This window comes from Penicillium citrinum (genome assembly GCF_028827155.1).
Source record: "Penicillium citrinum strain IBT 23319 chromosome Unknown utg000004l:1.0-2404223.0:1.0-2405248.0, whole genome shotgun sequence".
Lineage (NCBI taxonomy): Eukaryota > Fungi > Ascomycota > Eurotiomycetes > Eurotiales > Aspergillaceae > Penicillium > Penicillium citrinum.
This window is the reverse complement of record NW_026622689.1, coordinates 155,416-168,425: the sequence shown is the minus strand read 5'-3', so window position 1 is coordinate 168,425 and position 13,010 is coordinate 155,416. Positions and strand designations below refer to the sequence as shown.

Genomic DNA, 13,010 nt, shown 5'->3' with positions numbered 1-13,010 from the left:
TATGCTTTCTACCAGTCTTAATGTATGATTGGCAGCATAAATAGCAAATAATGTAATATATCTAAACTGTTCGCCCTTGGAAGTTGAAATCGCTGTCTCCTGCTGCGGTGTAACTACGTATATCAAATCTACATCTACCATGTGTATGGACTCCCCCTTGGAACACCACCACCGCGCCATATATTTCACTCATCTGATCAAGGGTATTAATATTGATACTCAATAATAGTAAGTTATCCTCGTAAATCAATAAATATTCATATAGTACACCCAAGGACGAGTCACTCATTCCTGCTATTATGCTTAGTCATCACTATGTTCACACTTCGACCTCGTCTTTTCTTTTCTTTTCTTCTCTTTTTCTTTTCTTTTCTCGTCAACTTCCACTTTCACTTCATTACTCTACTTCTCCTTATTTTTGAAGATGCTTCAGATGCTGATGGTTTCCTCTTTGGCTTCTCATCGTCAGTCTATTCTATTCTATTCGATCCTCCACTTCCTTCAATCACGGCCACTTTTGCCCCCACTTTAAACCAGCCCAGCATTGATTGACATTCCACGCCAACCTCCTCGCTCTCTGCTGACCTTCAACTTTTCTTTAGTTGCGGCTGTCAACTCCCCAACTCCCTCAGTATAGGGCATTACTGCCCTCTACTACTCTTCTCTCGTCCCCCCTTTTCTTCCGTTCCTGATATTCTTACGATTTCTCTCTTTTTTTTCACCCCGCCATGTCGACTGGACGCAAGGTCTTTCATTGCGCCGTGGATGAAACGGCTTTGACCACCAATATTAGCGAGATCAAGAAATGGACCACCAACGGGGCTATCGACCTCATTGTTCCTCTTTACAGTAAGTGCATCATAATCATGTCTTGCTACTCACTGCGATGTTTCAAAGCGCAGCGATCAGCGTCTTGGACAAACGTTGGACTTGGCTGATTCACTTCCGTTCCCCGCCGCCAGCCCTTGAACGCCTTCACGCCTTGAAGCGAACGGGTTCGCAAATCGCCATCAATGCCAAGGAAGCCGTTCGATTTCTCGACCGCGTCACTTCCGGTAAAGACCATATCGCTGCCGACCGCGTAACCCTACAAGGACCGATGGAACAATATGAACGCTGGGAGGATGCGGAACAGTTCTTTTTACCCGAGTTTGAGGAGGAGATCGAGACAATGAACGGAGAAGAGAATACTTTTCCTGCGCCCGAACGCCAGGACAATAATGCTACTTCTGGTCCGGCCGATCTTTCTCAGATGCTGTTGAGCAAACTGAACTTCAAGCGGGAGACCGAGACCGCATCGATTGAGTCGGTCGGTTCTCCCAGCGGTCCGGGCTCGCGCACATCCTCCCGCAGTTCGCGCACCAGTCCGGAATGCGCTCAACATGAGAATGGGACCGCCAAGTCAGACAAGACAAAATCGGGTCATCAGCGCACAGCATCGGGGTCGACGATTCCGGTGGCGCCGCCAGCATTGCGACCGTTGCTGAGTGCCCTTTTGTGGCGTCTGCATGGTCAACCTGATGCTGCAAACGCTGCTAGAGGCTGCATTTTGGTGACTAACGATCGCGCGACTCAGGTTTGGGCTCAGAAATTCGGGATCGGAGTCAAGAATATTCTCCAACTCCGCACGGCGATCCAGTACGAAGAGCGCGAATACAAGAACCGATGTAAATACGTTGAAAAGACTCAGGCTCAACCCGCTGAACCAAAAACCCTTCTTTCTTATGAGGAGGATAGTGATGAAGACGAGTTGGTCTTTGTGCCCCGCGGAGGAGGTGCAGCTGCAGGTAGTGGAGGAGGAGGCCGCGGCAAAGGGAATCATCGTGGATCCAAGAATCATTCTCGCAAGACCGCGAAGAATGCACCTGCGCCTGCGCCGACAACCTCCACCGCGACTACAACGATAGCTGATACTCCGATCGAAGTGCCTACCCAACCGATCGACCCGAACTCATTTAGTCGATCGCTTGGACCCAACAAGACTCCCACGGTGGATTTGAGTACACAACAAGGAGCTGCCCGCAATATTTCGGGAGCCTCTCGCCGTCCAGCGAATGGACGTCGTGGAGGATCTGGTCGTGGTGCCGCACGAGGCAATGGACGAGGACGGGGCAAATTGTGGGTTCCTTGAGAAGACATCGACGGGTCTGTTGATTCAGTCAAGATTGAACAGACTCTGGTCTCCCATTTTTTATTTTATTTTTCGTACAACCATTTGCATCCCATTGGAACAGACCGGACATGGTGAAAATGGATGGAGTATCGAAGATGTTTGTTCTCCCCATCCTCGTTGTCACGCCGTGTTTCTTTCCTCACTCCCTATGCATATCTCCTGTGCATCTTCTTGTGCATTTTCTCCCCATAGCATCTGGCACGAAGTCGTCTCCCACCCCAGACTCCAGCCGCATGATCGGTCGTCATGACTCGAACTGCATGGACTGGCGTCAGCAGATTTGGGCATGAAGTGAATGACTGGAGGTGGAACTGAGGACGCTTTGTTGGAAGTGGAGGATCTCCTTGGGGAAGAGGGTCTTGGAAGAACCCTTGAACTGGATCACTTAGATAGTGAATCTTGAATCTTTGAATCGACTCATCACTTGATATTCTACTCATTCTCCCATCATTAAGTATTCAACTAGTGATCATTAATCTCAATCATCCGCCAAAGCCTTAAGTGATGGGGTCAGCTGACAGTCCCGTGCCCGCCTCACTTCCAACTCAAACTTCGACTTCTTCTCTTGTAACTCACCTTTTTCTACTTACGCTTTTACTCACATCCAACTGATATACTTAGAGATATTTATCTACTTGACTTTCACCATGGCTAGTTTTGACAGTATCGATGAAACCCCTCTGAGTACCGCCTCCCACGAGCGCCGCAACTCACTGGAGAAACATCTCCAAACACGCCCGGGCATGCAGGACCTCAAAGATCGCCATATTCTCCTCGACACTAATGTCGCACCGTGAGAAATATGACTGCTTTCAACTAAATTGCTGGTGGTCACCACTTACACTTATATCAGAGCCCTCCAAGCAGCCCGCCAGGACCTCGATCGCCAACGAGCTCAAGACAACCTCAAGAAGAACCTCGAGAGACGTCCGGATCGGGAGGAACTGATCGAGCGTATGCTATTCGTTACAGACCTTACCATCCCCACCCTTTTTTTTCCCCCTCTTTTTCTCTTCAACTGAGAAAGTAGATTGATTAACTAACTCGCTATGTATAAGGCAATATCCTCCCCGCCACCAACGCAGCCCCAGCCCTCCAAGCACACGCTCGTGAACTCGAAAAGAATATGTTGGCGGATAATCTTGAGCATAAAATCCAGAGTCGTCCTCAACCGGAAGATCTGATTGAACAGGGGATTCTGGAGGAAGATGAGGATCCACGATCACCGACTTCTTGAATGTTTCTTCCCTGGTGGTTTTTCCCCGCGTTTCGTTCTTTGTTTCACCGCTGATCTGTGCACTCCTTTTCTATGCTGATGGATTGTGTCAATCGACTACTTTATCGATTATGCTCGATTATGCCTTGGTTTATTCGTTCATATACGCTTGATTGAGTCATTCATTCTTTATTTCCTCTTTTCTTCCTTTTCTTTCTTTTCTCCCTCGTTTGACCCTTTTTGGACCCCGTCTAATGGTGATGTCATCGTGATGGTCGTCTATAGTTCCCCCGCAATCAATAATCTTATTCTTTTCTCTTTTCTTCTCTCTTCTCTTTTTCTTCTCTTTATATATATATATATATATATTAATTTATATCCTCTTCGAATCATTATGTGGTGAGACTGAAATGAACTACGCTGAATATTTCATTGGTGTGGAATGGCTGGTTACCCACATTTAAGCTTATTGCATCTTCTAACGGTCGATTATAGATATCTCAAGATACAGATGAACTATATCTTCTATAACTAGACTAGTTAGTCTCGTAAGGATAAATACGTATAAACAAGAATTGCTGAGTAGTCAAGAATTCTGCTTAGTGTAGTCTAGCATACTTTGCTCCGGATGTTTCATACTACGAAACGAATGATGGTTTGGGCGCGATCTCATTGCTCCACTTGTTAATATAGCGCGACGCACTAATAATCTATTAAACATCCATGCCAAACCATGGATGGCACCAACTGGAAGCTGAATGGAATATAATGAATCCTGAGATTCCAGCTGAACATAAAACATGCCAACTGTCAAAACATGATGCACCTCAGAATATCTGACCAGCTGAACGTACACTGTCTTTTCTCGGAAATTGCACGGGAATCCCCGCTGACGGCAGCTCGTACCAGTCCAATCGTTAGCGAGTTCGAGTGGAGAATCCCTCTTGGTGGGGTTTGCAAGATGCAGATTGGCGGCGGGGGGTTTTTTTTTACGCATATTCTTTTCTCCTATGTCAATATTGATGAAGGGTTTTAGACGGAGGCGAATCTTAATCTGCATTTATACCAGAGCTGTTTATAGTATTATAGAGTACTGGAGAGACACCTACCATCGTCATCCAGAATAACTTATAGATCAATTCGAAGGCTGTTTGAAAGAAATCCCCACTCAAACAGAATAAGCAGACCCCATTTCGAGCTTACTGAAGCTAAATCTCCATCTATCACTCATTCGATTTAGTGCCGTCTCTCTGACACCCTGCAACCCTCAGCCGCTTTTCCTGGGCAAAAATGGGGCCAGATCAGCTGGCAGAATAAATAAATACTCTCTATACTCCCTGCCCCACTAGTAAAAAAAAAACAAAAACAATCAAACAATAATTTCTTGATCAGCGAAGCTGGAAATAAAAGCAAAATCAGACAGAACCCTCTAGTCGTCGTTCACATGTCCGCTGTGGAAATTACAGACGATTATAATATTCAGGAGGCGTGGAATAAAGCATGTCAGGCATTCGCGCATACCGCTAAGATCGATCTTACTGCTTCTCCGAAGTTCTCGGTCGATGAAGTGCTTGATCAGATTCGGAAGAAACAAGATGATGATGATGAGAAACATAACAGATTCAGGGCCGCGAAAGATGTGATTGCTAAAACGAGTAAATTCATTATGGTCTTGGGGGGGGATTGCTGCTCAGGGTGCGAGTATGGTGAGTTACTCAAGGAGTACTTTGGATCATTGATGGTCTTGTTTTGAATAGAATTGACCTTTTCCTCCCAGGTTTTCGCTCCAAGTAGTCTCTGCTTTAACGCGATCTCCTTTCTCATCGAGACTGGAGCTAAATACAAGCGTATTTTCAGCAGTTTGGAGGAGCTCTTCCGGCGAACCTCGGATGTCCTGGAGCGATGCAAAATCTATATGCGATTACCCCCTGAAGCAGTGGATATCTCGCTGCGTAAGATCATCAATGAAGAACTGGTTTGCTTTGTCGATATCTGCGCACTTTCAATCCGAGTGATGAAAGGAAATAAAATCCTTACTGCACTCAAGGTTTTCGCATTCGATAGCGATGAAGGTGTTAGTGGCCAGTTAGGTCGTCTTGCTATGCTCGTGGAACGTGAGTCTCAAATGCGGGCGACTTTAGGCTTTGAGTCACAGAAAACAAGCGAAAGAGTCATTGTGGAGACTCGGGATGGAACGAAAAAGGTTACCGCGTCTGTTGATAAACTTCTCACTTTTGAGAAGAAGAGAGATGCGGATAATCTGGCGAAGAGGCTTCTCAGCAATATCGATAACAATCTCGATACTCCCAGCGAGACTTTCAAAGACATTCAAAGTGTTTATAAACGACGTTTGAATGATCAGGTCCCAGGCAGTGGGGAGTGGCTTCGCAAGGATTCGCTTTATTCAGCTTGGGCTGATACTCAACGATCCCGATGCTCTATTCTCGGTGTTGCAGGTGATGAGGGTTTTGGCAAATCTTTCCTTTTCACTGCCATTGCGAAGAGCCTGCAAGAAGTATACAGTGAAGGAGGAGGAGGAGAAGATATGAAATGTGCCTCTGTCGCCTACTACTTCTTCGATCAAGAAAAGAAAGACTCATCGCTCATCAAGGCGTTGGAGGTTCTTGCATGGCAAATCGCCAAATCGGACGTGGTTTATCGCAAAGATTTGGGAGCTGTGAAAACTGCCGGCATCAATCAGATTGGTCCTCTTTGTGATCAGATTTTCGGAAGGTCATACAAGTCCGATTCTATATTCTTTCTTTTACTTGATGGTGTGGATCAAGTGGACAAACAACATCTCAAAGAGTTTGTGCAGGTTCTGAGTGATTGGCAGTCCAAAGCAAAAGGCTGGCCTAGTTTTACCCTTCGTATTCTTCTGACTGGACGGACAGAAGTCATGGGTAAGATCAAGACTGAATTAAGGGATGGAATATCAATTCTTGATATGGCTGCCAGAAACCGCGATGACATGAACAAATTCATCGATGACCGGATGGACAAGATGGATATTCTGAGTGGTGATTCTGAACAGGTGAAGTCTCTTCGAAGTGAAATCCTGGATGTTCTCGCAAAGCAGACAAATGGAGATTTCGTCAATGTTGGACTTCTTCTGGATGAAATCAGTGGCAAACAGCGTCCTGGCGAGATCCGTGAGATTTTGTCTCGTTCTGGTGAGAATCGATCTGATACGATTGTTCGCAAGATTGATTATCTCAATGAGACATTAAGCGAGCAGGATATTTCTGATCTGAATGATTTGCTTACTTGGACTATTTTCGCACTTCGTCCACTTACCCCAGAAGAACTTGAAGTTGTTATCTTCCTGAAGTCTCGTGAACCTTCTCTAAGACCTCTGGCGGAGAAGATCAGAGATCAATACTCTTCTCTGCTTCAGATTGGAGCTGCACAAGTTCATCTTGTCTCTGACTCAATCGGCGATTTCCTGCGTGGAGATTCGGAAGTGGATCAAGGTGATGGCGAGCATGAATTGGTCGACAGTGGTGATGTGAATGAAGCCGAGGTGAGGATTGTGCGACGTTTTCTGGAATCTGTCTGTGATCCTAAATTATTCGATAAATTCGGATTTGAAGACTTCTTCCAACGGAAATTGAAGGGGAAAACTGCTCGTGTCGGAGTAAATGCTGAAATGGCACATCTCACGATGGTGTCCACATGTCTGGAAGTGATTTGTTCTAAGGAGTCCCCGGATTTGGATCCTCTGCTTGATTATGCAGTCGCTTACTTTGGTGATCATCTCAGACTTGCTGATCCCTCATTGACATTGCCACGCCATAAGATAGCTCTGGGTCCGCAATTAGTCAAGGTATTCACAGACGAAGAAGTGATTGACAGATGGTGGACGCTAAATAGTACTTGGCTGCGCGAGCGGTGGATTTATAATGATGAACTTGCGGATACTGCATTGAAATGGCTTCAAGATTCCGCAGTGACGAAGAACATAGCGGAAGAACAGAAGGCGTGGATCAAAAGTCTCAGTTCTAAATCGGAACTTGAGGCTGATATTCTCCAACATGTTGGAACAGTTCTTGCTCGCAGGTGGCTGCGATCTGGTGCGCTCGATGTTGCTTTCATGTTTGACGCTGTACATGGCTATATGACAAAGGTAACTCCCAGTCATTGTCTGCATTCAATTCAATAATTTTACTAACAATTGTGCAGATTGCAAGTCGAAAGGACCAAAATGTTGTACGGTCCACTGCTGATCCAGAGGCGACACAGATTGACCCTTCACAAATACTCGATGCAGCTAAGTGGGCTCAGGAACAGCTTGCAATTGACAAGATGGATTATGAGGAGAATCGAAATTTGGCACGAACCCTGCGAGAGTATGGCAAATACGACGAGGCTATTGAACAATTTAAGATCACATCAACTCTCAGCAAAGACAATTGGCTGTGTCAACACGGCATGGCAGATTGCTACGCAACTAAGGAGTGTTATAGCGAGGCCATTGAAATCTTGGAGGCTGCGAAGGAGGCCGCTAGAAATGGTGAAATGGGGAATGATGGATCGCTCAATGAGCAATTGGCTGATCTCAACAATGATTTGGCCAGCTGGAATAGGAGTCTAGGCCGCAATGATGAAGCCCTCGCTATTTATCAGGAAAGATTGAAGGTTTTCCCTGAGGATTATGGAACAACTTTCAACCTCATTACTTTGTTGCACGAGCAGGGTAAACACCAAGACTTGCTGGCATTCCTACAATCCTTGAAAGAGTCGAAGGAGTCCGAGACTGGAATAGATATGCTCACTCGGAATTTCCACGAGTACTACGACAGAGATATCTATAGGACGGCCCTGTTTGCGTCTGTTATGGGAGACGAGCAGTTCGAGATCATCTTTGACGGCTACAATAGGGCCGTGGCAGCCGCAAAAGATCTCATTCTGAAAGAGAGAAAAGCTGGCAATGCTACACAGGAGTGGTCAGCTTTAGTATGTCAGATGGAGCTTATGACTCACCTCGCACTGTTATGTCAGGAGTATGGGGTCGGAAACACTGAAAGAACATCATATGCAATCGAGCAGTTGTTGCGTATCCTGGAGGTCAATGAGTCACATAACGAGTGGGTGGAGTGGAAACAAATGACAGCCCGGTCACAGCTTGCTCGTCTTTGCTTTGAAAGAATTCAAGAGTCCCCGGAAACCTTCGCTGAATTACTGGGACATCTCGAATATGCCGCATCATTCAGAGCCGTGGATGACCTGACCTCGGGCTTCTATGCCTCCCATCCAGCACGCCTCTTGGCTCAGTATCATTTACTCCAAGGCAGTGACGAGAAGACGAAGAGCCTTCTACGCCCGTATATCAAGCTGAACATGGACCTTCTCTCTGACGATGATCCCTTAAATGACTGGCAAGCTTACAATGGTCTGGCCATTCATCTGATGGCCGCTGGTAGGGAGGTAGATGCCCTTGCTGCATGGTCTCTCATAACTCCAAGTGAGTCTGCAGAAGGAGGTAATTCTGGAACCGATTCACAAGGATCGTTCCTCAACCTCTGCGATGGTGATTGTGGGAAACGCTGGACCTACGCCGACGATTTCTATATCTGCAAAGTTTGCCACTATGTTCAGTTTAACAAGGAATGTTTGGATAAACATCGAGAGGAGACCGAAAGCCCAAAGGTTTGCTCCAAGAAGCATGAAATGTTCCACGTTGTGGCGTATGATCCTGAGGAGCAAAAGAGGGTTGGAGAAGGTAATGTCAAAGTTGGTGATGAGATTGTGCCGGTGGAGGAGTGGCTTCAAAGGCTTCGAAGGGATTGGAACTTGAAATCGGAATAAATTGTATTACACACTAAGAGTGTCTGTTCTTTGCGGCATGATGGTTTAGTTAACGATAAGGTAGATTTATTCAATGGCTCAGTCTGAAACGAATAGTATCTCGTATTCCCCAATATACATGGAAAAACTCGACCGGTTTATTCCAAGTTAACCAAGCACTCATGATAAGTGAGATATATCTGAGAATAGCATAGGTTCAGCTGCAGCCTTGTTACTCCCACGGCTTCATCAAGGTGTTTCCCTCGATTTCCTCATCGAACTTCCCAAGATGAGTAGAATGGCACCATGGCTTGATCCGAACTTCCTTCCGAATTATACCACCAAAGACAGAACACCATTTCTCTCGTGGATATGCCTCGTTGATTTGAGCCCGCGTCGCATCATGGATCAATTTACCGAAGTCCTCCACACGAGGATGATTGCCGACATTGTCGTAGATCGTGGCCAATTGAATTAGCTGCCCAATGAATGTGAGGGTACCCTCGACTCCCAGATCCTGGTGTCGGATTATCGCTTCTGCGGCTGCTTCGGCTTGGTCTTTAGTGGCCCCGAACTCTTTGAGGATATGCAACGCCTTGATGCCACCGTAGATATCGAATGACATGCGAGTTGCTGTCAGGTTTTCTTCTGCGGTGCCGAGATCGTGTAAGAGGCACGTAAGTGCCCAGGTTACGGGGCTCAGAGTGGAAAATCTCTCGGGAAATTGCTGTTTTGCGATGGCGATTCCTAGGAGTCTGTTAGCGATACAAAACAATGAGTTTTGATTAGGTTCAAAGGAATTACCGTAATAGTAGACCCTCATCGAGTGGTTCAAAGTTTGGAGGTGCAGGGTCTTCTTTGCGTAATCCAGGGTTTTGATCACAATTGGATCCCGAAAAGGGAATTCAATCTCATCGATTGAAAGAGGCCCTGGGTTGTTGATGAAGGGCTTGTCACCAAAGATGGTTCTAGCATCAGCCGGCATGCTGGCCCAGCCATTGCTTGAGATTTCCTGCTGGCACATTGTATGCAGATTGTTGAAAGGATGAAGATCGATTTTGTGATATTCCTTATATTCTTAACTATGTATTTTCTTCGACTTTTCGTATCCCTTAATGTTGCGGACCAGAGTCTTTAAATATTTCGCAATATTTATGATCCAAGCACTGCGTCACGGGATTTTCTCGTCGAGTATTCTAGCCCTAAGAACTTAGAATAGTGGTTCTTCCTGCTTGGAAATCAAATATTCATCCAGTTTGACCAATTCCTTCTACTGATTGTTTCGATCTGCTACAGTATATTCAAAATCATTCTTGTGGATATATCCTTGCCCTTCTAGGAAGTTGAATCATGTGGGTCTTCAGTGGCGATTGATGATTCGCCGTAAGGATTTGCCAATGACAAATGACATGGATAATCCCTGATGCCCTTGAAAGTTCGAAATTATAATAAAAATTGGGATTATTTCGTCAGCAGCAGAGCTCAAAATGGAAGTTATTCCATGTGGCGTGTTGCCTTTATGTGATGAAAGAATGGACATTTAGTAGTCGCGTGCATCACTCCCCCAATCTCTCCAAAAAGTAATGTTTCTCTCTTTGGGGGTTTCCTCATGTGTTCGTGAATCATCAATATGTAAATCATCAACTCATTAAATATCACATACTTAGATTGCAGCCAAAAAAAAATCAGATCAAGAGCCAGCCTTGATCTATCGGCTGCATTTCATGTCCAACATTTCCCAAAAATCCCCTCGAGTCTTGTTCAACCCAGTATTCCTTCAGAATTCTCGAAGCACTAATTATGTTTAAACAAGATGTTAAATCCCAAAGAGTCCGAAGATGTCGATTGACCGAATCCCGCGTTTCTTGTGTGTGGCATGCGAGTCCAACGATAAACGTTGGCCATAGGAGGCATTTGAACAGCATTGCATGCCCTTTGAGCGAGTCAATTATGACAAGTGATCGAGACGCCAAGTCCTCATCACTCGACGATGGTATAACGTCAAAGCATGGAAAACCTCCAAGTATTCGCCTGCCGTAGAGTAAGGCGGCATTTTTGTAGGCTTCGCATAATAGCGAAAGATAGCGGGCGTTGATCGAAGAAGAAGTTGAGCTGAGTGATGCTGATGCCCAATCAAGGGAGTCAAAATTCTCTATGAGTTCAAGCATACTCTTTGTCTCTTGTAAATGGTATTTAATGACGTCGGGCCTCTGATGTTGTAAATCCTCGAAGAAATATCTTTGACTTGAAAGATATCGAATGCCGCCCAAGAGGAAATCCGGACAACCAAGGAAGCTCCTAATAATAGACTCTTGGCGCAATCCAGCAGTATCATCCAAGAAGTAATCGCAATGGGATGAAGACCCTGAAAATGCATCACCGAGCGTTGAGATCCTGGACTTTGTTAGTACAGTCGCCTACTTTGTATCCGATTCATTTGTTTATAGGGGCGTACAGCGCGAACTGCCTTGCAACAAAGTCTCTGGTGTCTGAATCCATTCTCAAGGAGCCATCTTGGGCTTTAAACTGGTCAATATTATTGGGGTTAGACTCCACTATTGAGCCGCAAAAATTGACAATTTCCCCTGCACCTCGAAGATGATAATTCCACCCTTCAATTCCGGACTCCAGGATATCCAGGAAAATAAGGAGTAGGATGGTAGGCGTCAAAGTACTGTTCTGATAAGTATTAGGTTTTGTCAAGGCCTCATTCAAGGCTTGGATTGTTTGTTTCTTGAAGTGCAGGGCATCCATGTTGGCATTGAGGAATCGTGGGGATGCGTTGGCGAAACCCTCGTCGAATGGATGTCCAGAATTTGCATAATGACGGGCTGACAGTGCAAGAATACCTTTTCGCAAAAGAAAATCCGGGCCATTAATAGCATAGGAAAGCAGCCGTCGGAATGGATTACTGTCGCTATCTTGAAGAATGAACAATTTGCAAACGCGCATATTGACTCATAACTAGGTTAGTGGGAAATTGTGAGATTCGTAGAACAAACCTACAGTAATCCAGGTAAAATCTTGAAGACGCATTCAAAGCCTGAATGCAAGGATCCTCTAGGGGAAATAATGGGCGGTTTAGGCAGGTTTCCGAAGTCTGCCGGTCCATATAAGACGTCTGTCTCATCTTCGCAGTCCCGGAGAACGTTTTTGCAGAAGCTTGCTGATCATTTTCCAAAATGACGCCGCGCATTCTACCTCGTATTGCCATACCCTTGACCCATCTTAAAGGTCTTGTCTCAAAACATTCCAGTCCGGCTTTCTGGCATTTGGCACAAGGTGTGGCCGACATGTCACATTGAATTGTGCGTTTGCGGCACGTCCAACACGGGCCTGCCATGATAAACGGCCTGGATGAGGGTGTGAATTAATTCAAAGATGTTCATCCGTAGATAGCACCTAATAGGTGATGCGATGTTCAGCTTACAAAAGGCAAAAGCGAATCACTCGGCTGGGAAGATCGACGTTCGGCGCGGATATAAATTGGCCCGTCGTGTGACATCCACGCATAGTTCTATTATACCATACCGATGTATAGTTAGGTAGTAACTATGTAGTAACTATACTATACAGTATGGATCGGAATCAGTGTCACCATTTGAACACAGAAATTATTTCCCGAGGGCCCACTTTCCAGCACGCGAATCTACATATAATGCATTCTAGTTTCAAGGGGCTGAAATGTATCGAAAAACAGGTTCATGGAAAACTGGGTCTCTAAATAATATGAATTACAATTAACCATTATTTAATACAGCATGACCACAGTCCTCAGTTCGCTTATGTGATTATACCCCATCCGGTCACGATATTCGCCATGTGCTCTCTCCA

General features: G+C 45.5%; 5 protein-coding genes across 5 annotated transcripts; 3 read left to right on the top strand and 2 right to left on the bottom strand.

Annotated features, from left to right (window-relative positions):
• Nucleotides 1-728: 728 nt before the first annotated feature.
• On the top strand, nucleotides 729-2,131 carry N7469_005023 (uncharacterized protein; the record flags this gene model as incomplete). The annotated part of the gene is made up of 2 exons (XM_056643943.1): nucleotides 729-849; nucleotides 963-2,131. The coding sequence occupies 2 exons, from the start codon at nucleotides 729-731 to the stop codon at nucleotides 2,129-2,131; spliced, it is 1,290 nt and encodes a 429-aa protein (XP_056500757.1).
• Nucleotides 2,132-2,820: 689 nt separating this feature from the next.
• N7469_005022 (RPEL repeat-containing protein) lies at nucleotides 2,821-3,410 on the top strand (the record flags this gene model as incomplete). The annotated part of the gene is made up of 3 exons (XM_056643942.1): nucleotides 2,821-2,966; nucleotides 3,027-3,127; nucleotides 3,232-3,410. 3 exons carry the CDS (start codon nucleotides 2,821-2,823, stop codon nucleotides 3,408-3,410), a joined length of 426 nt encoding a protein of 141 aa, XP_056500756.1.
• A 1,423-nt stretch (nucleotides 3,411-4,833) lies between these two features.
• Nucleotides 4,834-9,197, top strand: N7469_005021 (uncharacterized protein; the record flags this gene model as incomplete). Its single annotated transcript, XM_056643941.1, has 3 exons — nucleotides 4,834-5,095; nucleotides 5,147-7,515; nucleotides 7,572-9,197. 3 exons carry the CDS (start codon nucleotides 4,834-4,836, stop codon nucleotides 9,195-9,197), a joined length of 4,257 nt encoding a protein of 1,418 aa, XP_056500755.1.
• Nucleotides 9,198-9,408: 211 nt separating this feature from the next.
• N7469_005020 (uncharacterized protein) lies at nucleotides 9,409-10,200 on the bottom strand (the record flags this gene model as incomplete). The annotated part of the gene is made up of 2 exons (XM_056643940.1): nucleotides 9,409-9,923; nucleotides 9,981-10,200. 2 exons carry the CDS (start codon nucleotides 10,198-10,200, stop codon nucleotides 9,409-9,411), a joined length of 735 nt encoding a protein of 244 aa, XP_056500754.1.
• Nucleotides 10,201-10,861: 661 nt separating this feature from the next.
• On the bottom strand, nucleotides 10,862-12,528 carry N7469_005019 (Zn(II)2Cys6 transcription factor; the record flags this gene model as incomplete). The annotated part of the gene is made up of 3 exons (XM_056643939.1): nucleotides 10,862-11,570; nucleotides 11,632-12,133; nucleotides 12,183-12,528. Coding segments are annotated over 3 exons (1,557 nt in total), but the record flags the coding sequence as incomplete, so codon positions are not given.
• Between the last annotated feature and the right edge of the window lie 482 nt (nucleotides 12,529-13,010).